The sequence below is a fragment of the Hippocampus guttulatus genome, chromosome 4, assembly GCF_054856545.1.
Source record: "Hippocampus guttulatus isolate MCC_2025c chromosome 4, RoL_Hgut_1.0, whole genome shotgun sequence".
Taxonomy (NCBI): Eukaryota; Metazoa; Chordata; class Actinopteri; order Syngnathiformes; family Syngnathidae; genus Hippocampus; species Hippocampus guttulatus.
Window position 1 is genome coordinate 5,434,690 of NC_141264.1, and position 22,674 is coordinate 5,457,363.

General features: G+C 41.5%; 1 protein-coding gene across 1 annotated transcript; it reads right to left on the reverse strand.

The window, feature by feature from the left end:
* Positions 1-386: 386 nt before the first annotated feature.
* tango6 (transport and golgi organization 6 homolog (Drosophila)) lies at positions 387-22,674 on the reverse strand. The gene is made up of 18 exons (XM_086108256.1): positions 21,544-22,674; positions 20,075-20,733; positions 19,723-19,839; positions 19,250-19,397; positions 19,057-19,160; positions 18,688-18,850; positions 16,965-17,032; positions 15,542-15,654; positions 13,238-13,414; positions 13,037-13,163; positions 12,254-12,460; positions 11,073-11,216; positions 10,197-10,682; positions 9,588-9,645; positions 9,319-9,477; positions 6,397-6,548; positions 6,086-6,199; positions 387-2,297 (listed from the first exon to the last, which is right to left on the reverse strand). Exons 1-18 carry the CDS (start codon positions 21,593-21,595, stop codon positions 2,121-2,123), a joined length of 3,225 nt encoding a protein of 1,074 aa, XP_085964382.1. The 5' UTR covers positions 21,596-22,674; the 3' UTR covers positions 387-2,120.

Sequence of the window (22,674 nt, forward strand, 5' to 3'; positions counted from 1 at the left end):
TTGACACCACTCAAAGCGGGATAAACAGATCAATTCTCTCTCTTACACCTTCATGTCAAGTGGGGTGGGCCATTTCTGGTACGTATCTAGAAGCGTTCCATGGAAATGTATTCAATCCAGATTGGCATTTTCCATGTTAAATAAGGATAACTCACGGAATTTATGCCGATTTATTTTTAGTTTTCACAATGAGTAACACATGAACATAATGAATATTTTAGTTTGTCATGAGCACAGTCAGGTAATCTAAAACAGTATATATAAAGTCACGTCCAAAAGAATTGGAACGGCAAAGTCGTTTCCTATATAAAGTCACCTCTAAAAGTATTGGATACAGTATATTGAAGACATTTGAGTTTCAGATCAAAAGATGAACCTGAGACAAGTTCAGAAGTCCAACTTTTATTTCATGGCATTTGCATCTAAATGTGTTGGACAACTAAGGAGAGAGCACATTTTGCTTGAGCCCACCCACTTCTCAAGTGAACACTAAGATTGTTGGTTTTTTTTTTTTTTTTAATATTATAGTTTAACTCATTCAATCCCCTCAGTCCCAGCATTTTACTGGATTTTGACTGATCTTGCAAGGCCCACATAATATTTGGTTCAAATGCTATATAAACATGGAACCTAAAATAAAGTTTGGACTCTCTTCTTTCAGGAAAAAAAAAGTTCTTCCATTGTTCAGCAATCGGGCATTACAAAATGGCTAAATTTCATGGAAATGGCGATTCCTGGGCAAAAAACAGAGAAAAATAGCTTTTTGTAAAAGCATGCATTTCAATCACGTGAGGCACCACTGCCACCGGTCGCTGTTTGACATGATTGACAATGCAAACGGCTTATTCTCATTCACAGATTGCATCGGACCCTCCTCCTTTCTATGACGCAAAACAAAGACTTAGACATACAAGTACGTCCTTGGTAGGCGGGCGCCTAATTTTAAAAAGACGTACAAGTACGTCTTGCGGAATGAACGAGTTAAATGATTTTGGGGAATGTTAAGCCAATATTTCTGCTACAACATGCTTTCCCCCAACGTTTATGTTGACAAACCTGAAATGTTATAAATATCTCATTCGTTCCCGTGAAAGCCATTAATATCTCATGGAAAATTCAAAGTCTGCAGCAATTTTTCAACCCTCATTCCAAATAACACAATGTGCTCGGTGGTTGCGCCTTCTCGGCAGCATGGGTATACCAGCACTGTTGACTGGGAGGAATGTCGGCGCCATTTGACTGTCGTTGCTGGACAGTCCCGGGGCGTTTGTGTCTTGCGCCTGTAATGGGCAGCATTTTTCACAGCCCCGCTTTGTTCAGCGGAGAGATCGGTGCTGTTGAACGGTCTGCGGCTGGATGGATGTAAGTCTTGAGGATCCGACGATGAGAAGAAAGGAGCGTTAGCGCGGAGCGCCGATGCGGATTTGGAACTGGGAGTCGCGGCTTGGAGTTTGAAGCGGATTACGTGGGACAGGAGAAGTGAACTCATCTCTTTTCGTCAATGGACGCTACAGCTTCGTGTTTGCTTTCAAAACTTAGCTTGTAGCAGACGTGTGCACATTTTCAGCATGACGTCTCTGATCCACTGGTGAAAGGACACTTTGATCCTCTCCTCTTTCATCTAGAACTGCTTCAGACAACAAAGTGTATGCAGAAAAGTGGTGAAGATTGCACGCCTATGTGTTGTGTTGTGTTATTTTTGTTATTTTGACTTCAAAATGGCGCCGCGAGAGTGGCTGCCTTTCCAGCAGCTCCTATATTTTGTTGTTCTACTTCTTCCTTTCATAACTTTGCTGCTGTGAATTGGGAATTTCTCCATTGCGAGACTAATAAAGGTTTTCTTATCTTATAATTCCTAAAAGGGTAATTAAGTCATACAGTACATGATAACAAAAACGTATTGACTCTTCTTCAGGCGAAGACATGATTAGTAAAACTTTACAGGATCAATATGTTAGACCACAACTGAATATACTGACATTGTCGATCCACTCGTCCTTATTAAAAAATGCAATGTGATGCACTGTGATTCTGTAGGGTTGCGGCCAAGACTATGTCACATGGAGTGAAGCATTGTGCTAGAAGTAAAGAAAAAAGTAATACTGTAAAAGATCTAACTTTTAGGGGAGGACAACTATCTTCTTCTCCAACTTTGGTTTGGGAAAGATGAGGCTTCGCATAACGTCATCCAGCTCCTCCAGAGCCAGCTGGGCGTGAAGCACGGCGACCTCATCCGAGTCAGATCGAAGCACCCACTTTAGAGCTCGGTACAGGTCCAACAAAACGTCACTGAGGACCTGATGGACACGGAGAGAAGTGATGGAAGTTACACCGGTGAAATGATGGTGAAGCCAGCTCCAATCCTTTTCGCACAATGAGATAATCCTGACATGACCCTTCACCCTCCACACGAGCGTCACCACCTGGCCTAACCTTTGTGATGTGTTTCTGCTCTCATGTCACCGGGTATCATTAAACCCTGTACAGCTGGTGCACTGCAGCTGCTGTTCACTAATGACAGAGCCTGGTCTAAGATCAGAACCACAGCCACACCTGAACCGCTCATCACATTTCTGTTTTGGTAGCGGTTGGAGGTCAAGGTTTTAATGAGTACCTAGCAGCGATTGAATAATAAAAGAATCAATAATGCTGCTTAATTCATTGAGGGCAGCCTAGAGGAATGGTTTGCATGACCGGCTCACAATTATGAGGTTCTGGGTGCAGTGTTCATGTTCTCTCTGAGCATGCGTGCGTTTTCTCTAAATACTCTGGCCTCCTCCCACATTTCCCGTGCAAAATGTAAATGATTGGTTAACTGACAACTCCAGTAAAGAAGACTCAATTGACCATAGGTGTGAATGTATCACTGAAATGTATCACCAAAATAAATACTTTTCAAATAAACCATGAAAGTTCCTTCAGGAAATGTATTGACAAAGATGCAACAGACATTTTTATTTTAGTTTTAGAAACGTAAAATGGAGTTTGAGTAATTTTTTTTTAATGCACTCTCGAACATTTGTTTTTTCTTGAGTTTGTTACTTTGTTTTCGTTAACTATTATAACGTTGATGTTCTATGAGGGTTTGAGAATGGAACGCTGTGTCGCGTTGCATTGCAAGTTGGGTGCTTGCCACACCGTCACACGGCATCAAAGTCGAAAGTGTTCAGTTCGAGGGCACCGTCGCATTGATGTGAGAAGGTGCATCTAATAAAAGACTGGCTGGTGCAGTGATTTCAGAGTGCTAACAGCAATAGTCCAACTAGCGGGAGAATCCTCTCTATTACATACAAGTCGTTACGTAAGGACCTCCAAATATGGGCAAGTAACGGTGTGTGCTTTCAATATTTTGGTGTGTCTGTCAAACATAAAAACACTGATGCAGGAAATTTGATTATTTACATAATTATGTCTGTTGTTTCCATAGGTAACTGCACCTGTGTGAATCAAGTCAAAACAGTTTTAAAGTTAGCTCAAGGACACGGCGCACACCTTGAACAAATTGCTCTCACGATTAAATGAATTCCACAAAACACTTGTGATAAAGTGTTTAGAGCAGTGTTTTCCGAGCCAAGGCACATTTCTTTCATTGAAAAATTCCGCGGCACACCACTACCCAAAAATGTGAAAAAAAGCTTATTTTAACAGTCGAGTGTTATATTGTTACTATAATATATACCGCAAATTCCGGGCTACAGACCGCACCTGATTAAGAGCTCAGATTTATGAAGAAAAATCTATTTTGTAATTATGTGCGCCGCACCGTACTATAAACCGCTGGCCAATGAGTAGGCGGGGGTTTGCTTCTGCGTCCCTGCCGCCGTGGAGCGCCTCCGGGTGAGGCCGCTGATGCGGTCCCCCGCTGAACCCCCGCAGAAAAACCCCGCAAATTTCTTAAGGTTAAAATAATCTCCATATTTTTATGAGCATGATAAATGCATTTGCACAACGAAATTACGCTGAAACACATAAGAGGCCAGACAAAGAGATCTTGATGTGCATTTGCGTAATTACGAGGAGAAATACTGCAACCCACTAGGCTTTAAATAGAATAATGCAAATCATATAAATGGGAAAAGATATATGAAATTATTTCTCTAGTCAGCCGCTTAAAAATGATCATCGTTGGCAGCTTTAGGCCCGATGCTGCGCGGCTCAAAACACAGGTAAAATGTGTTCTCTCGTGGCCGTTTGTTTTCAGTATGACGGCGGAGTCACTTTTTTCATTTACAGTCCGAGTGAGAAGCAAATCAAATGTCAGAGGGTCTTCGTCCATATTTATTATTTCATCTGGGCTGATGGAATTCTCCGCTATCTTTGTTTGTGTGAATGTGCGGAACGAAGCAAGTTTGTCCTTGTAATTGGGAGGGAGCTGCTGACACAACGTCGTGCGTGCCCTAATAGACAGGCTTTTCCATTTCATGAATCTATAACAACACGACGGCCCACCTTTAAAACCTTTAAAAGCGTTGGTTGTCTTTTTACACTGGCTCAGTTCTTCTTGCCGGAGCCTCCACCTTCGCACCATCGACTCGTCTATGCCAAGATTACGGGCAGCAGCTCGATTTCCTTCTTTAACTGCCAGAGTGATCGCTTTTAGTTTAAAAGCTGCATCATATGCTTTTCGTCTGGTATTCTCCATGTTGATCAGGGTTAGAAGAAAGACCGAAATAAGGAAATTGTGATTACCGGTAATCATACAATTTCATTGGACCCCTGTGTACTACTCATTCATTTTATTGGTCGACTGTTGCCGGGTAACACATTTTTCCCCCGCTATGGCAAAAAGAGCGGAAGTTGTGATTAGTCATACAATCTCATTGGACCTCAGTGAAAGCCTCATTCATTTTATTGGTCCACATTTTTCCCGCGATGGAAAAAATACATTAAAAAGCCGCTTCATATTACACGCCGCAATGTTGAAAGTGTGGGAAAAAAGTAGCGGCTTGTAATCCGGAATTTACGTTATTATTATTTTTTTTTTTAACGTTGAAAATTAACGCTATATTATAACACATTGAATAAGAATCAAATCAACAACAATCCAATATTTGGTGCATTCGTTTTAATGGCAAGTAAAATATAGCCAATTAGAACTTTAACTTGCTCAGGGTCGGATTTTTTTTCTGTGTGCCAGCCGGTTGTTTTTCTCCAACAATATCTCAATATTGTACCAATCCCTTTTCCCATCTTAAGTCTTTATATAATTCCAACATCATTCAAATGACTTTTTTGTTGAATGTATCGCTTGAGATAGTCCAGCTTCCATTTAGTCCGTATTTTTCCATCGGAAAATGTGCTTACAGTTTCAGCTTTGCTGCATGTTTTGCAGACCGCGGCACAGGGTTGGAAAAACACTGGTTTAGTGAATGTGTTGATATGGTATTTCCCAAATTATTTTGAAAATTAACTATACAGTCAATGGAGCCCTTTTGCGACTTGACTGAGATGGCCATGGGAGGAGCTTGATTTTGTCTCTGGTGAATCATGTCTACAATTTTCATTATGAGAGTATGTTTCTGCAATAAAAATTGAATTGATTTTCAGGCTATGAAACACATCTTAACCAGGGGTGCCAATAATTATGGAGGACAATGGAACATTTTTTTGTACAATTGGTCAATAATTGAATAGCAATATGTATCGTGATAGATCAATATCAATATAAAGATGCCTTCTATAAATGCTGTAGACATTATGCTGTTAGATGTGCGCTACAATTTCAAGCACGTACAAGGAAATTTGGAGGGTGTTTTGAGCGCAACCGAGATAGAATGATATGTCTGCCAAGTACGAAGAAGCAGCAGCTGAAACAAAAAAGAAGCGTGCCCATGTACACGGACGTGCGTATGTGGCACAGGGTGGGAAGATTCCCAGAGTAATCACAATTCATAGTCCATAGGATAATCGATTCCAAAAAGATTTGTTTGTGACAACCTGAGCTGCTTGTTTTAAATGCCGTACCACTATGCTTGCTTTGCAGTCCCATAATAATCCACTGTGAATTGAAAGTTGCAAGTTTGAGGAATATTTTATTTTGGGGAATGCAACACTATGCATTACGTAAATGACTGTATGTTTGTACCTGGGTGGTTTTGTCACTGAGGCCCCGGAGCAGCAAGGTGATAACATGGACGGCAGCTCTCCTCACCTCTGCTTCCTTCTCTGTCCTTATCAGAGCAGTGAGACAGGAGCTCAGCTGAACAACACACAAGTGAGACACATCACTGCTATGGAGATTTGCAACAATCGTTCTCCGGTGTCAAAACTGTTTCATCATGGAAACAGGAATATCAGTAGGATGCATCCTGTCACCGTAGAAGCATTTGCAATCATGTTTCATGATGTCCATCTGTTTTCATAAAGGTACAGTACTGCCATTTGTTTCAACTTTACCTCTTGGGCCAGCGGACCGAGTGCATAATCGAGTCTCTGGCACAGTTCTCCCAGGTTAGAGAGACTGCTGGCACGGACGCTTTGGTCACAGTCTCTGGTTCCTCTCAGGAACACCGAAATCAGGGGACGACCGAGGTGGGGCGCCAACTCCCCTGCAGGAGGAAAAGGGAAGAAGATGAGAAGGTGGTTCCATTGAACATGTTGCTTACCACAACTGCTGTTAGCCGAGTTGTATTATTTGTATTAAGATTACTCAATAAAGGTGGATGAGAGGGCCTAAAACAGGACTGACTTCTTAAAACTGAGGTAGTGAGAAACTCACACGAGTCTCTCTAACGCCGGCTTAGGAAAATTCCCGTTCCCTCCGGTGACTGCGTTAGAGTAGGCGAGGGACGATGGGAGTTTTAACCCTTTAAACAGAGTTGGCCAGGACTTTCCCAAGAGTCCTATAGGTAATCGGGATCTGACAATACTTTTGTAGTTTTACAATTTCTAGCTGTCTGCGAGGCAATGAAAGTTGAGAGTGAGAGTCTGAAGATGATTTGATGACCGAGGACGATGGGGAGAGCGAGCGAGCGAGCTTTTGTATTGAGGTGTGCACAGCACTGTTGACCACTGGAAAAAAAAAAATCCATGACATTAGAGATTATTCGAAGTTGACTCGACTATCATTACCTTAACGTCGACTACAACAAATATAAAGTTGTTCATCCCCTAATGTACTTACTATCAAGTCAATATGACAATATCATATACCGGTACTTGTATTGCATAAAAAATATATATTGATTTTGCTTTACATGCGATGATATTATTCCAATTATTGTTACTTATTGCATCAAGATGCAGCAAAAAAAAAATAAATTATTTGTCCCAATTATTTGTGCTTTTAACATTTCTAGGTTGCACATAGATGCATGGTGGAGAAGTACGATAAATCCTTATTCCCATTACCAACCAGTGGATCACCAAATAATTCTTACATTGTTATTTTGAGATACTAGCCAAGATCTTCCCCCCATAAACTGCCAAAGCAAACAGAAAGCCAAGACCGCTGGTGAGAGACGGCCAACATCAAATAACTTCACAGCCAAAAAAGCCTTAAAAAAATAAAAAAAAAAACCTTTACTGCTCACCACCCTGGAGAAGAAACACAGCTCTCTATCGACCAAAGAATGATTTCAGGCTGTATTATGTGCACTAGCTATAACTCTCACTCCCCTTAACAAGCTGTGATGATAGTTGATGCACTGAGAGTCTTGCAAAAAGTGAGAGCAATGGCAACTCAACAGGGAGAGCTGATTGGCTTATGGTACTGAGATCTGTTGAGTGCATTCTGTAAATTACAATTCCATTGACTCCATTGGGAAAGATAAACATCTCATTGATGTGTTGTTATCCAAGTCCACATCTCAGTAGGTAGTATGAGTCATGTTTGTAAAGGACAAACTGAAACGTCCAGCCAACCTTAAGGGATTTTTTTTTTTTTTAACTCTCTCAGGGAAACACAGCAATGGGATTCTGGCAGATAAAACCAACAAAAGGAAGGGGAGTTAAACCGAGATTTTAGTCATAGGTTTTGTGGTGAATGTCTTCTATGCATAAAATGAATAAAATATGCCTCTGCACTAACATTTATTGGAAAAATTACATGATTCTGCACGGGGAAAAAATGGATCCAGAAAATGTCATTTTACCAGGAATTTGGATGTTTCATTAAGCATAATTAATAATCCACGCAGCCTCATGAGGCTCACGGTTGAGCAGGAGCCTTTACAGTATTTCTGCTGACTTTACAGGGGAAACACAAGTGCACAGGTGACAAACTCGAGGCCCGGGGGCCAGATTTGGCTCACCACATAATTTTATGTGGCCCGCGAAAGCAGCTCAAACATGTCAACTTCCATGATCCTTTCTAAAATGTCGACCAAAATTTTAAATTCTCACATGTAATAAATAACAGATATATTCTCACCATTTTCTTGTTACCAACCCCCTCACGATAGTAGCTTAAACAATAGTTGAATCAACACTTACTTATTCTTGACTTCTTTATATGGTTTCAGTCATAACGGCCCTCCAAGTGAGATGGAAACTAAAATGTGGCCCGCGCCATAAATGAGTTTGACACCCATGCACTAGAGATTGTTCGCCACTCGCCAGCCAATTGCAGGCCACGTAGAGTACCTGTATACACAACCATTAACGTTCACATTCACAGCCAATTAACCTAACATGCATGTTTTGGGGAAAGTGGGAGAAAGCTGGAGTACCCAGAGAAAATCTCCACAAGCTCAGAGGTGAAATCGCAATGTTCGCCAATGTTCAAATTCACACTGCATTATGGTGGGAACATAGTGAAGCATCAACAGCATAATTCCTGCAACTACAGTACGGTACTTGCCAACAACCTGCATAGGGCACAATAAACTCAGGCCTGAAAGTGGTTTACTGCATGAATGGGATCCCAAATGGTTTGAAAAAGTAGGAAACGGGAAGAGAGCACATTTGGTGGAGGATGAAAATAAATGGAGAGCGAATGCAGTGAGATTCCCCAAGCTAGCAAAGGTAACATTTAATGGTGGTGCCATCAAAACAATGTGCTCTTCAACACTTAGAGGCTGTTTATATATTCTGTAATCATCTTGCGCATTTCATGCATCAGCTTTCTATCAGCGTTGAATTGCAGGCGCTCTTGTTGATCCTTCATGTTGAGGTAGCTTTATGGATAAATGTTATGGATGAAGGTGTATTGCCAACGCAACTATGTTGCACATCTTTGTTTCAAATATAATTTGACAACTATGTTTGTCCATTTGAGACTGAATTTCAGAAATCCCTTAGGAACATAAAGTAATGACAATATATCAGCAACTGTGAAGTAGCGATACACAAAATGCATAATGAGGTGATGATACCCACCCATAGCCCTGCTTGCCCTCATTAGGACTTCTCCCGTTTTAAGTCGAAATTCCAAAGACTGGTCCTTGTTGGATGTCGAGAGTGAGGAACCTTGTTGAAAATCTTTCAGGAGCCTTTCCAGAATTCTCTCAGGATAGAAATCAGCCAATGAAGCAAGTCCTAAAGATAGTAAACATGATGTCTTTGCATGAGGAATTAAAGATACTCAAAGAGTTCTCCCACAATTATAACGCTATATGTTATTCACAAACAAACAAAAATTACATTACCTTGAATGGCTGACAGGTAGACAAAGGAGTCCTCATGATCCAGGTTTTCAAGAAAGAGCTAGTGAAAACAAATGGACTGCTTTATTAATCGCCACATACTGAACACTAGAAGATGATGTACACAATCATATTTTAAGCAAGACAGACATACAAATCAAAGAGGACCCAAACTGGGAAAAAGCACCAAGACTACAAAGGGAATAATTCAAAACTCACCCCCAGGAATAAAGATAACCTCGCGTTACCATATGGAAAAACATTCATAAAATGACACAAACACAATAAAAATCAATATTGGGAGGTTGGGCTGTCCAGACAGATGGTTAATGGCTGTCCAATGTGAGAGCGAGGGCACGTCGATAAAAGAGAATATTGAAGCAGTTGTTATTCCTTACATGCGTGAGGCAACTAACAAGTCCCTCGGTATCACCGATGTTGCCCCGAGAGGAGCGGGCTCAAGTGTTCATTCATTATACACACAGACATACAATTGCACCAGAAGAGGCTGTCGAAACCCGCAGCACCCAACACACCTGCACCTCTTCTTAAAAATGGACGTACATTCATCGCACTGACTAAATGGGGGAAAATCAACAACACACAACTTACAATCAGGACTTTCTCCTGGGCTTGTACAATTTCTTGGTCTCTGGATTGCACCATTTGGGTCAATTTCCTCAGGGCAAATGCTCTGGTTGGAACATCGGGGTGACACGCCTCAAGCAGCCAATCAGAAAAGGCCTTAGAGGAATGTGACATTTCACCTGCCACAGAGTCCTCAGAGGACGTTGGCTCTTTGATATGGGATTGTTTAAGATTGTTCGTGACGGATAGAGGTGACGGGGGACAAGTCTGTGGTGTCTTTGTTTCAATCTCGCTTCTTTTCTTTGAAGGCAGAATGTCGCTCTTGGGTGGTAGGTTGCTGTCCTTGGAGCCTGAGAAAGCGCTGGAAGTGAGATGATAGGCACCGTGGGTAGCAATGACCGCTCTTAAATTTGAGGCCAGCTCTTGGATGAACACCTCCGGATGTTGCTGAGAAAGAGTCGCTAGCGGCCGGAGCAGTCTTGACATAGAAGAGTAGACGTCAGGGGAAAGCTGTGGATAACATTGAAGTACAAGTGAAACATTTCTTGATGTGGTATTTCATGACTGGAATGATCAAGAGCTGCCTCATTAAGGGAAGCCGTCGATTGTATCTGGCGAGCGTGAGGGATAAAATGAAAGCAGAGGGGAAAACGATCACTAACATGCAATATGTCATCATTTCTGATTGTAGATACAGATATTGTATGTCAGATGCAAACATTCGAATAGTTGCTGCCGGTCAATGTCATGTTGACTGTTCAGAACCATCGTGGTACAATTGTAAAAGTCATGACCCAAATAATGATGACGATACAACCACAGTGTATTCAAGAATCATATGTTTGACAAGATTGTTTTTCATTTGAGTGACTACAGTACATGTGTCTCAGAAGGGAGTACCTGGGGTTCAGAAAGCAGAGTTGCCACCAGGCCCATCGCCATACTCAGTGTTTGGTTTTCGATCGGGTTTTCAATGAGAACACCATTTGCCTTATCCAGAACGATGCATGCCCTCTGAAGCAGAGAATCTATAAAGTCGATCACCTGCGGAGAAGACAGAATGACATCAAACATTGTCTTTGGACAAACGCTGCCTCTTAAGTACAGTGTTGTGGAAAATAAAAGAGCAATCACTATTTTACAAGAGCAAAGACGTACAAAATGCTTGTGGGAAAAATTATGAGAAGTATTTTATCTAAGAACCTTCAACCACTATAACACGATCCAGAGGTTTGCGTGCCAGAAATAAGTTTATTCAACGATGTAATGCTAATGTACGAGAGTCATTTCTTAATCTGTCAGGCAACGTGTTCGTACTACATTTCAAACCAAACAAATATTTACTCTGCTTATCAAATACATTATCGAAACTGTAATGCCCCTTCCCTTAATCTGCTTCAATTTAACAACCACTGAGCATTTATTTTCCCAATAGTATGACTCAACATTGCCTGCTTTCATTATTTGACTCCTAGCCCGAGCCAAATAAGAAAATTGTTTTTTCCCTACAGCCATGAGTGTATCTCCCATTAAGAAAATAAATAAATAAAACAACAACCTTGAATTGCTGTCTAAATTGTTCATCTAGAATCTAGATCATACTACAAATGCCAACGTACACAGATATTTTGCCTGCCAATTTAACGGAGGAATAAATTGAATTGTGGTGTTTTGTTCATGAATGGATAGGGACACTTCAATTGTAAGGGATTCTTCAATGCTTTAAAAGTCGCTATCGTTGTAGGCCAGCTTTCTCTCTTTTGCTTGACGTAATTGCAATTGGTTTTATCATGTTATGGCTCCAGAATGGTGAGCCTGTATTCCGTCTCGAGATTACAGAGGAATGTGGTGACAATCTGGAAATCGACTAAATACAGTGAACCCAAAAGAACGAACAGAATGCATGTGACTGTTAAAACAAAGGCTGCACGGAAAATAATCAATCTTTCTTTGTGATGAAAAATGAAACATAACCAACCACGAAATATTACATTTGTCACTGTCCTAATGTAGCAGAAGGACTTATCATTGATTGTTCAGCATTCCAGATGCATCTGTGGGGACGTACATTGGTCACAAACCTGTATGTTTTTTCTCAGTATCACAGTATGCTGAAGGGACTCCACCATTATGGCCAACACCTGAAGCAAAGCCAATGTGTGGCCTTGCCTTGCAACCCGACCCTGTTGCTCCTGCTCCACCTCCAAGAGTGTCATGGAAGATATGTTCAAGTGCTGTCCATCCTTCTCCTCTTCTTCCTCAGCTACTGCCGTCCAGCTGGTTAGCTCCTGCAGGAACACCACCGCCCCCAAAAAACATTTTGGAAATTGAGTATTTATTAACCACGTTAATAAGAAACATTTGAAGTCCTTCATGATGCATTTCTCCGTAGTGTCACTTACTTGGTTCCCATTAGTTGAAGATATCGATTGTGCAGAATTAACAATATTTATTCCTCACAAGTATGTAACTGCAGACCAGCATTCATAAAGGAATATATTGAAGTTGCAATGGACCTAATGAACAATGAACTTAATTTGAGGATGGTCACAGTGCAAATCAGAGTGTATTCAGTTCATGCTGTACCCTCTTTTGAAATATCACTGCCACCAGTCAGCTAACCTTTTCCCTGTGGTTCATTCCACATCAGTGACCTAAAGGGTATAAGCAGTAAAAACCAATGATCTTCTGGTTGTGAGGCTTGTTAAAGGAGGGAATCGGGACAACTCCTGCCTTGTGTGGTGCATTATAGTTATCTCTGATTTTGACAAGATGACTGGATTTGCAGTCAGAGCTTGACCGAGGTGAACAAATGACAATCGCATTGTTAAAAAAAAAAAAAAAAAAAACACTGGTTTTCTCACCTGCAGCAGGTCAAGGAAGAAATCTCCGGGCACATCACTGTCTTTGAGTTCAGCCAGCAGGTGAGTCAGACATTCTAGCCTCCACTGCTCGCCTGTCAGCTTCTCATACAGAGCATCATCCTCATCACTGAGAGACAAACCATGGTCAAGATTATAATAGAGACCTTTTGTAAAGACCCCCCTTAGAACTAGATCCATCACCTGCAGCCTACTCTACAGCTAAGTTGGACTCCACCATTGCTGCCGGGGCTAAAATGGAAGCCTTTTGCTACGTCATTCTTGAGATACTGTAAACCTGAGAGCTGCCTGAGTAGCGATAGGACGGCAGAGGTCTCAGCATGGCTCAGGTACCACAGCAAAATATCCTGACATGGAGCTCTGTGAAGCAGAAAGAACACGCACACGCACACACACACACACACACACACACACACACACACACACACACACACACACACACACACACACACACACACACATTTGTCCAATGATCTATAAAAACAACAAACCATGTGACATTGCTCTCGTCTCTTATTGGTCAGTAGCGGCTACAAGAATGCATACAGGTTGGTTTGGTTCAGAAATTCATTCATCTTCCGAACCGCTTCATCCTCACTCGGGTCGCGGGGTGCTGCAGCCTATCCCAGCTGTCTTCGGGCAGTCGGCGGGGGACACCCCGAATAGGTAGCCAGCCAATCGCAGGGCACACAGAGACGAACAACCATGCACGCCCTCACTCACACCTAGGGACAATTTTGAGTGATCAATCAGCCTGCCAGGCATGTGGGAGGAAACCGGAGTACCCAAAGAAAACCCACTCAGGCCCGGGGAGAACATGCAAACTCCACACAGGGAGGCCGGAGCTGGAATTGAACCCGGTACCACTGCACTGTGAAGTCGACGCGCTAACCACTGGACTACCGGGCCGCCCTGGTTCAGAAATGTAAGGCGCAAAACTGTCCTTTGTTGATAACTTTAATATGTAGATGAAGAATCTATTACAGCAGTCTAATCACGTAGCGTCCTTACTGTATTTGTTTTCTCATCCTTCCACTAATCCCTTCCTCTCTTTTTCTTTCTGGCCTCCACCCTCCCTTACTCCCTCTGCCTGTCTCTCATCTCAACCAACCAAATCGAAGCAGACAGACTCGGCACACACTGAATCTCAGTAGTGTGGGTTCTACCCCCGATTCCACGGAGTTTATCATCAGAGTGCTTTCAGTTCATTTTCCTGAATGTTATAGCAGCGGGGTACAATTCAACTGGTGAAGAGAAGCTTTAAACCTAAGTCCACAAAATACAATCATGTGCAGTACTTGCAATAAGATCAATAGAGAATCATATTTCATTTTAGTGAAAATTGTGAGAGATGAGATTGACGGTGCGCTAACACTCGTTACGTTTGGTTGAATTGAAACCAACACCGGAGCTCAAATGTGAACGCAGCGCCGTCCAATGAAGAGGATCAGTAATAAACGCAGTTAGCATAGAGAAAACGCATAGTGAACAGTACAAACAAGCAAATGCATCGGAAGAGCGGGCTCTCTGCCAGTCTGTGAATGTGGGTTGACCAGGCATGCAAAGGTGTTTTTTAAAATACAAAAGACTGCACATTTTATCCACCAGAGAGCATTGTAAAAGCAGAGCAACCAAGACATGACTTTATGCATCATTTAACTGCTTAGCCTTTGGCCCGATAATAAAAATGTCAGTGTGAACACTAAATGAAAAGGGCACAATGTGCACAGAATGCACTTACAATTTATCCATCCATTCATCCATGGTCTATCTCGTCATGGATTTTTTAATTGCCTTTTACGTCCTCTGGTCTGTTTATAAAAATGTCAGTGTGAACATTAAACAAATTGGACTGAAGAGGGCACCAACTACCAGACACACACGTGTGTGTGTGTGTGTGTGTGTGTGTGTGTGTGTGTGTGTGTGTGTGTGTGTGTGTGTGTGTGTGTGTGTGTGTGTGAATGCAGCCAGGGCATCACAACCTCATTGGAGAACAAAATTATTTTCAAAACTAAACACATTTTTAACAACTACTGAATGTCTCTTCATTTTAGAATAATAAACAACAAACGACAGTTTAGAATACTCCTAAAAAGAAAAAACTCAATTCACATCACATAACCGAAAATGTATTGTTAATTTATTTATAACACTAATTATAATCTCAATTTCAACCTCTGTATATTTTCGTTGCACATCACATAGAGAATTAGAAGAACTGGGACACACAAACTGTGTTGTCCCCATGAACTGGGGTTAATCGGAGAGTTTGGTGCCTTAACAGTAGTTAGGATGTAGACAAGCATCTCTCCAACAACTAGTTTGCAATGACTTTTCTCTGCAGCTGCTCTTGAGGCATGACACTCCGTTTCCAAAGAGAAGTTCTTGCAGATGACCTATCGTCCCCAAATGTGGAGAAACTGGGAAGCTTTAAAGACACCATGCATAAAGAGCGAATGGCAGTCCTGATAAAACAAAAAAATGTACCGTAGGTTGCAGACGTTCTGCTTGGTGAAACAGAAGAGTGTGAAGACAACTGGAAGAACTTCTTCCAATGCTCTGAGAAGAGGAGTTGAAGGGCTGTTGCCCACAACCCAAATCTGACCACAAGAAATCCATAGGGAAAAAAAAACACTGTGATATGCATGACATTGGAGTATAAAAAATAAAACAAAAAACAAAAACATTTAACCCTATAAACTCATATATACTCATTAAACATGCAATAGAAAGAGTAGTATATAGGGGTATTCACACGGCAACTTTTGCTCCGGTGCAGCACCTGGGTTGCCCCCGTAGAACGTTCACACGTACAAAGTTACACCAGAGTAGCCCCTGAAAATAGCTTACACCGGAGCAAATTTAACCCTGCTCAAGGAGGTGGTTTAAAAATTTGCTCCGTAGTAAATGCTCGTTTGCGGGGCAGCACCGATGTAAAATGGTACGGGTGAACGCTACCTGGGTAGCGAGGGTAGACTCGCTACGCATGAGAAGAGTGGATTACATACGGGTAGTATGCGTTGCTTTCGTGCTCTGTTGTACTTCCGTCATCTTCCCTTTTGTAGGAGACTGGAGTGTCTTGGAGTTGTTTGTGTAGTTGGTTCCTCTGTTGTGTGTTCACAACCCCCCCATAGAATTTATTTTGTGATTTCCTCTCTTGATTTTCTGTTTGGCTTTTCTGAGTGTCCATTGAAGTCATCGTTGATTTACGTTTTCGGGGGCAGTCATTGAACGCCTCTCGAACAGAAGGCACAGAGACCGAGAAGGAGAAGAACGTGCCTGTAGTTGCTTGAGTTAAACAAATTAATACAGAGTATGTTTTAAAAAGAAACACCACGACAGCTCTTTGTTTTATTTCCGCATTAATACTATCTTATTGCACGGCCGCAGAAACTGCCATGTGAACGCAAGTGAGGCTGCACCGGGGTAAACACGCTTCTCTTTAGTCAGCAGCTTTTAACGTGTGAACGCTCCACAAAATTTGCATCGGTGTAAGATATATCGCAACAAAATACGTCAGTGCAGCACCGATGCAAATGTGTGCCGTGTGAACACCCCTTATTACTGTGGTGCTTGGGTACTGGTTTCGCTTAGTAATAGCAGTTGTTATAGAGGGCTCTATTTTTGTGTCTATTGTAAGTTTGGCGCAAGGTAAGATCTAAATCTGCGCAGGCGGGGGGAGGGGCAAGGTGAACTACGTTTTGGTAATTTCGCAGACCCGTGCAAGCCAGTTCATTGTAGCTCATTCAAGAAAAAAAAAAAATTGTGTCTTGTCGCATAGTGGCCGTGAACGCGACAGACCTTATTTTTGAAATTGAACTTCATCATAAACCGAGGACAACCTGTTTTTTTTCTCCAAAAATATTTCATTCTTATGAGCCACACTGCAGACGCTTCTAGACGAACTGACCTTGTTAATGTCCTCCACACATTGTGTCATCTCCCATTCCTCCACGGCAACTTGGCAGTCCACATCAGCTGGAAAAAAAATCAGGCAGTACTTTGTTTATTGGCATTTTTCCAATTGAAACAGGTGCTTACATGTCGATCACCAAGTGGACAGTTAGGTGTCCCCATTGTATATGTTGACAAAATAAAATCTCAATCGGAAATACTCATCGGTTTGCAGACGAGTAGGTAGAAGGAACGATAGTTTTTTTTTTGACCGCCTTGAGTTTGCCACCTTATTTGTTTTTGTTTTGAAAGGATAGAACACATTTTGGAGCATTTCGCTACAGTTGGATAATCATGAACATTTGTAAATAGAAATGTCTAAACAACACGAGACTTTTCACAAGTGCAATAAAGCATGTCAAACCACTCTTACATGTCTACTCCCCTGAGTGGCTTTAAATTGGATTTAGCCACTATGTTTTAGTCCAAAAATTATATCGCTCCTTCTGTCCTGTTACACACTTACGTGAAGCACAGTTTGACAGGTTGATATTTTGGGGCCCTTTGCTTGACATCAAAGTTTGTGCGGCCCCCATCTGTTTTGCCGTGGGTTTTTTTTCTTAATCACTGAGGGGGCTACCATAGCTGAGGGTCATGACAGCTTTTGGAAAACATCATTCCAGAGTGACACCAAGTATAAGGAAAAGGTATTCTGTCAACCAGTCTCAATCATAATCTTTTTCAAAACCTGCCGTGAAGAGAGAGCTTAAAGAGAAGAACAGGACACAGAATGTTTTTCTGTTGATCACAAGGGCACCGCAAGATGCCTTAAACGCAAAGAGAACGTTGCAGCAGTCAAGAAATCAAATGTCATTAGTCCACAAGACATGCTGGGGAGTATGCAACGTAGCAGGGAGATGAGTGAGAGAGAAGACCAGGTCACCAATCTTGCTCGCGTTCTGAAGAACCATGAATGTTCCAAACTATTATTCATAAAAGTGGATTAGATGTACACTTTTTTTTAACACATACTTGAACTCCTCTTTTATGGAATACCTGATGAGGCCCAGACATACTGTACCTAGTCGCTACCTATATAATAACTAGCCTAAGGGAGCAACATAGTGTAAAATATATTAAACTAGATGCTTATCTTATTTTTGTTCCAAAACTTCTTAGGACCTATGAAATTTTATGTCAACGGGTGGTAGCGAGCTCAAGAAAAACACCGTAATAGAAAACATGTTATCGCAAACGATGTAGACTTGCCACAGTTACGGTACCTTGAAAAAGTAACTTAGTTTACGGATTTTTTGTTTTTAACAGTAGCAAAGTTAGATTAAAGGCCCTACTTAAAATTCAATGTACTTAACCAGAAGTGCATTTTTAACAGTGATGTTAATGAATGAAGTTTGTTTTTATTAAAAAGAAAATAAAGAGAATATTTACTTTAAAAAGACTAGGGGGTTACTCAACATAACTGGACTAAAGTACTTCTTAAAAAAAAAAAAATATCTTCATTGTTTACAAACAATTACATTTGGGAACTCCTGCAGTCACATAATCCGGTGGGAATTTTACTTCAAGATTGAATGCATATATGATTAATTGTTAATGGAAAACAGACACATTTTGGAGTAACATCACAGCATCACTGGCTATAGCCCTACATCTGACAGATTTGACAATTTCATCTATTGAAAATAAAATCTTTTGCACGTGTTGGGATTGTTACTAACCAGCAGCCGTGATGCAGTGGTAGAGAGGACTCAACACAGGAACCAGCAAGTAGGGCTGAGCAAATCTGGTTTTCTCTTGCAGCAAATTGAGAGCTGCCCTTGTGGCCACACACTGAAACTGTTGAGCTGTAAGCTTGTCTTTGATATGCAAGAGCTCAAGGATCTACACCAACACAAACCAATCAAATTCATGCAATTAGATGAGGGTAATTAATGAAACTACGACAATGGACTCCAGATCAAACAACCCTAAATGGTGTAAACGGTTAAATTACAACACAGACTGATTAATATGTTTCATGATGGTGCTCTATGAGGCATTTTTTCAGTCCCATTATTTTCATAGTAGCTTTGAGTGTGTAAACTGACCTGAGAACAGACTTGCTTATAGTAGGTGTCAGCTGATTCAGACTGTTGGGGGCATGCTGTGAGAATCTTGGCTATACTGTCACATTTCTTCCAATCTGACCCACCTAGAGGACATAAGCAGTATCAAAGAAAGAAGCTCAATGAGACATTTCTGTTTGGCGTTTCTGGGATTCATCATTTGCCACTCGCCCACCTGTTCCTCCCTCCAGGATGGCTCTGACTACAGCCTGGACCCCATTAGGCTGCATCAGACGCTCAGATAGTAACTGACCACAAAGACGCCTCAGCCAGGCAGGAGCTCCCCTGCTTCTGGAACTACCAGAGCTTCCTAATGGACCAGACTTATGGGAGAGACATCAGACGGTACATTCAGCCTCCTTCCCATGACTGCATTTGGGCCTCATAGTTGCATATTGGTATTTTTCTTCCCTTTATTTTTATTTATTTCATCCATCCGGCCATTTTCTATACTGCATAATATTCTCATTAGGGTCAGAGGTGAGATGGAAATTATCCCAGCCGATTTTGGGTCAGAGGCGGGGTACAACCTGGAGGAGTCGCCAGCAAATCACAGGGCATACATTGAGACCCCAACCTCAAAACTGATGTACTAATCACTATTCCACCGTCCAGCCTCTATTTTATTTAAACAAGACTCAGGCATACCTGCTTGGCTCCACCTTGTAAAATGAGAAGCTCCTTGATAACGACTGGCTGATACACTTTTACCAGAAGACTTTGGAGAACGTCCCGACTGTTTCTACGTTCCTCTTCACTCAACTCCTAAAGAGAGAAAAAAAATCTCAGCCTGTGCCAGCATTTTGACAGAAAATTTTAAAACATACAGTACAATCCACCAAACACACAATTTGTACAATCTCATGAGATCCAATACAACAGTCATATTCAAGAAGGCCGCCTTGGGTAATGATGATTTCCTTAATTAGTCATGACAGAGACACACGAGTTGAATTCAATCAACGGAGAGAGCAAATAAACCAACATGAGGAAGCACTACCTGAACATTCTTTGTGCTGCTTGTCATCTTGGACTTCTGTGGCTGATAACCGAGCTGACAGAGTGCCGCTATCACATCTCCCAGGTGCCGGGTGAACACCAGCGTGGCAAGAGATGACAGTTCAGCCAAGCGCAACAACATAGTTGTTGTTGTCAGAAGCTGGTGTGCTGCTCCAACAGCAGTTTGACCAGACACCATTTTTTCCACCATGGCGCCAAATGCAGACCTGTGACCTAGTGGCACACCTACTCCTGGAGCCAAGAATGGACAGAGGCCAAAAGAAACCACAAATTGAAGGGCTGTTCCAATTGTTTTCTGTTGAGAGAAACTGAGGACATCTGGTGGTAACGGGGGAGCCATCTCCGGGGTGCGTAATTTGGCAGAAGGAGCAGGTGCCTGCTGGAAAAGCTTGAGTTCAGCAGAAAGGTGGCGTGCTAAGCTGAGCAGTAGAAGCAGACACTCCTGGACAAAGCTCCAAATCACATCCTCTGTATCATTTAAGTACCAGCTTGCGTCAACCAATACATCTTCCCTGAGTCTCCTTGCCTCCGGCAGACTGTTGTTACTGTGTAGCTGCTCCAGGAGAACATCTATGTTCCCCCGCAGTGCTAACCGAAGCGCCTCCTCCTTTGAGGTTTGTGCATTACATCCAGACGCTTCTGCAAACAAAACACCACCAACATTATCGTGACACATAACAATATGCACCTTGCTATGCAGTTGGTTGATAACGTAATCAACAAAATAAAGATCTACAAATGACCACAGATGATAATTCATTATACCATTAAAATGATTGTTTCTTGAAAAAACTAAAATAAATGCAACAAAAAAAATAATGGAGTTAAAAATCCGTTTTCGTTGTCGACCAGTGAGCCCATAATTTGCAAACTGAAACGGTTCCGTGTTATTTGTGGGCGAAGGTTTGCAAATCGGTGAGCACCAGCGAATGTTGTTTTTTTTTCGTCAGGGTTCCTTCAAGGTTGCACACAATCTCCCAAGATGTTCGCCAACAATGTAAACGGCCTAAAACAGGACCTCTTGTCGAAATAATAATAATAATAATAATAATACATTTTATTTGAAAGCGCTTTTTATCATACTCAAAGACACTTTACAAGAGCTTAAAACACAGGATAAAAATGTGCACTTAAAACAAGCATACATAATTTACAAAAGCACATTTAGATGAACAAAAAGCAAAAATGGGTAAAAGAGATTAAAATGTTTAATATGTTAAAACATTTGATGGTGACAAGAAAAACTGTTTGCAACCTTACAACTGTTTGGGAATGTCTGGCAAACGTATTTCCAATTGTTTGCAACATTGAACGAATCATGACACACATGCATAAATAAATAGACATCTGTTACGTGCGTAAAAAGCTTGGCGGCGATACGGGCTTTCGGAACGTTTCCAATTACGTGGTCATTTCCATTCAAACCGCTATACATTGTGAACCACTTACCAGCAAGGGGTTTCGTGAGCACATTCAATGCTGAGATTATTTCCGCAATCATGATGTCTTCAAATACACGTTTAACTTGTGAATGAGTCCTTCTTTTACAGCATGTTTTAGGAAAGTGTTCGCCAGATTATCAAAAACAAGTTATTGGCGCTGAAATAATACGTCACGACGCACAATAATTTGGTAATAGGGTTGCATTTAGGAACTGTCGGGGGAAAAGAATTCATGCAGAAGCTGCAAGTCTGGCCATGAAAATAGAATTAGATTGTAATCTTCCTTTCAATAAACTCTCTCTCTCTCCACACGCACACACGCACACTCTCCCTCAGATTTATGGACCGCCATAAAAAAAAAAGAAGAAATAAGAAATTATGTACCGCCATTGCTTGGCAATCCTCTCAAGGCTGTGGTCATCCCTGTCACACGTGCACCTTTCGTAACCGTATTTTCCCCTTTTACGTAACACTAAGTACTCTGTGCTGAGTGTTTCTAAAACAGCGCTCTATGAGCATCCAGATTATTTTGACCTTTTGCAATTTGTCACTGATGGTTTTGTGCACAACCATGAAGTAAATTGTCTCCCCCATGATTCTGAAGCCTGCTAAATCAGATTGAGGCAAATTAAAGACTGAGGAAAACCTTTGCAATTGCTTTGTGTTAACTAGCTGACAAACGTGGGGTACAATGTTGAACTTTGTCATTCTAACTTTGTGAAACACGGGATTTTTTTGGTATACAGGTATCTGCTATAATCATCAAAAATGAAGCAAAGGCTTGAAATATTTTACTTTGAGTGTAGTGACCTAAGATAGTATAAATGGTTCACTTTTTAAAACAAGTTATTGAAATAAATGGACTTCCCCCCGATATTCTATTTTTTGGGGAACGACACCTGTCTATTTGCATGTGAATACAAATTCGTACTCTCATGTTGAAGAAATGTTACAACCTTTTATTCATTCATTCATCTTCCGAACCGCTTCATCCTCACTAGGGTCGCGGGGTGTGCTGGAGCCTATCCCAGCAGTCCTCGGGCAGGAGGCGGGGGACACCCTGAATCGGATTCCAGCCAATCGCAGGGCACCACAACTTTTTAGTCACTCACAATACATCTCATGTTCACTGGCTGAT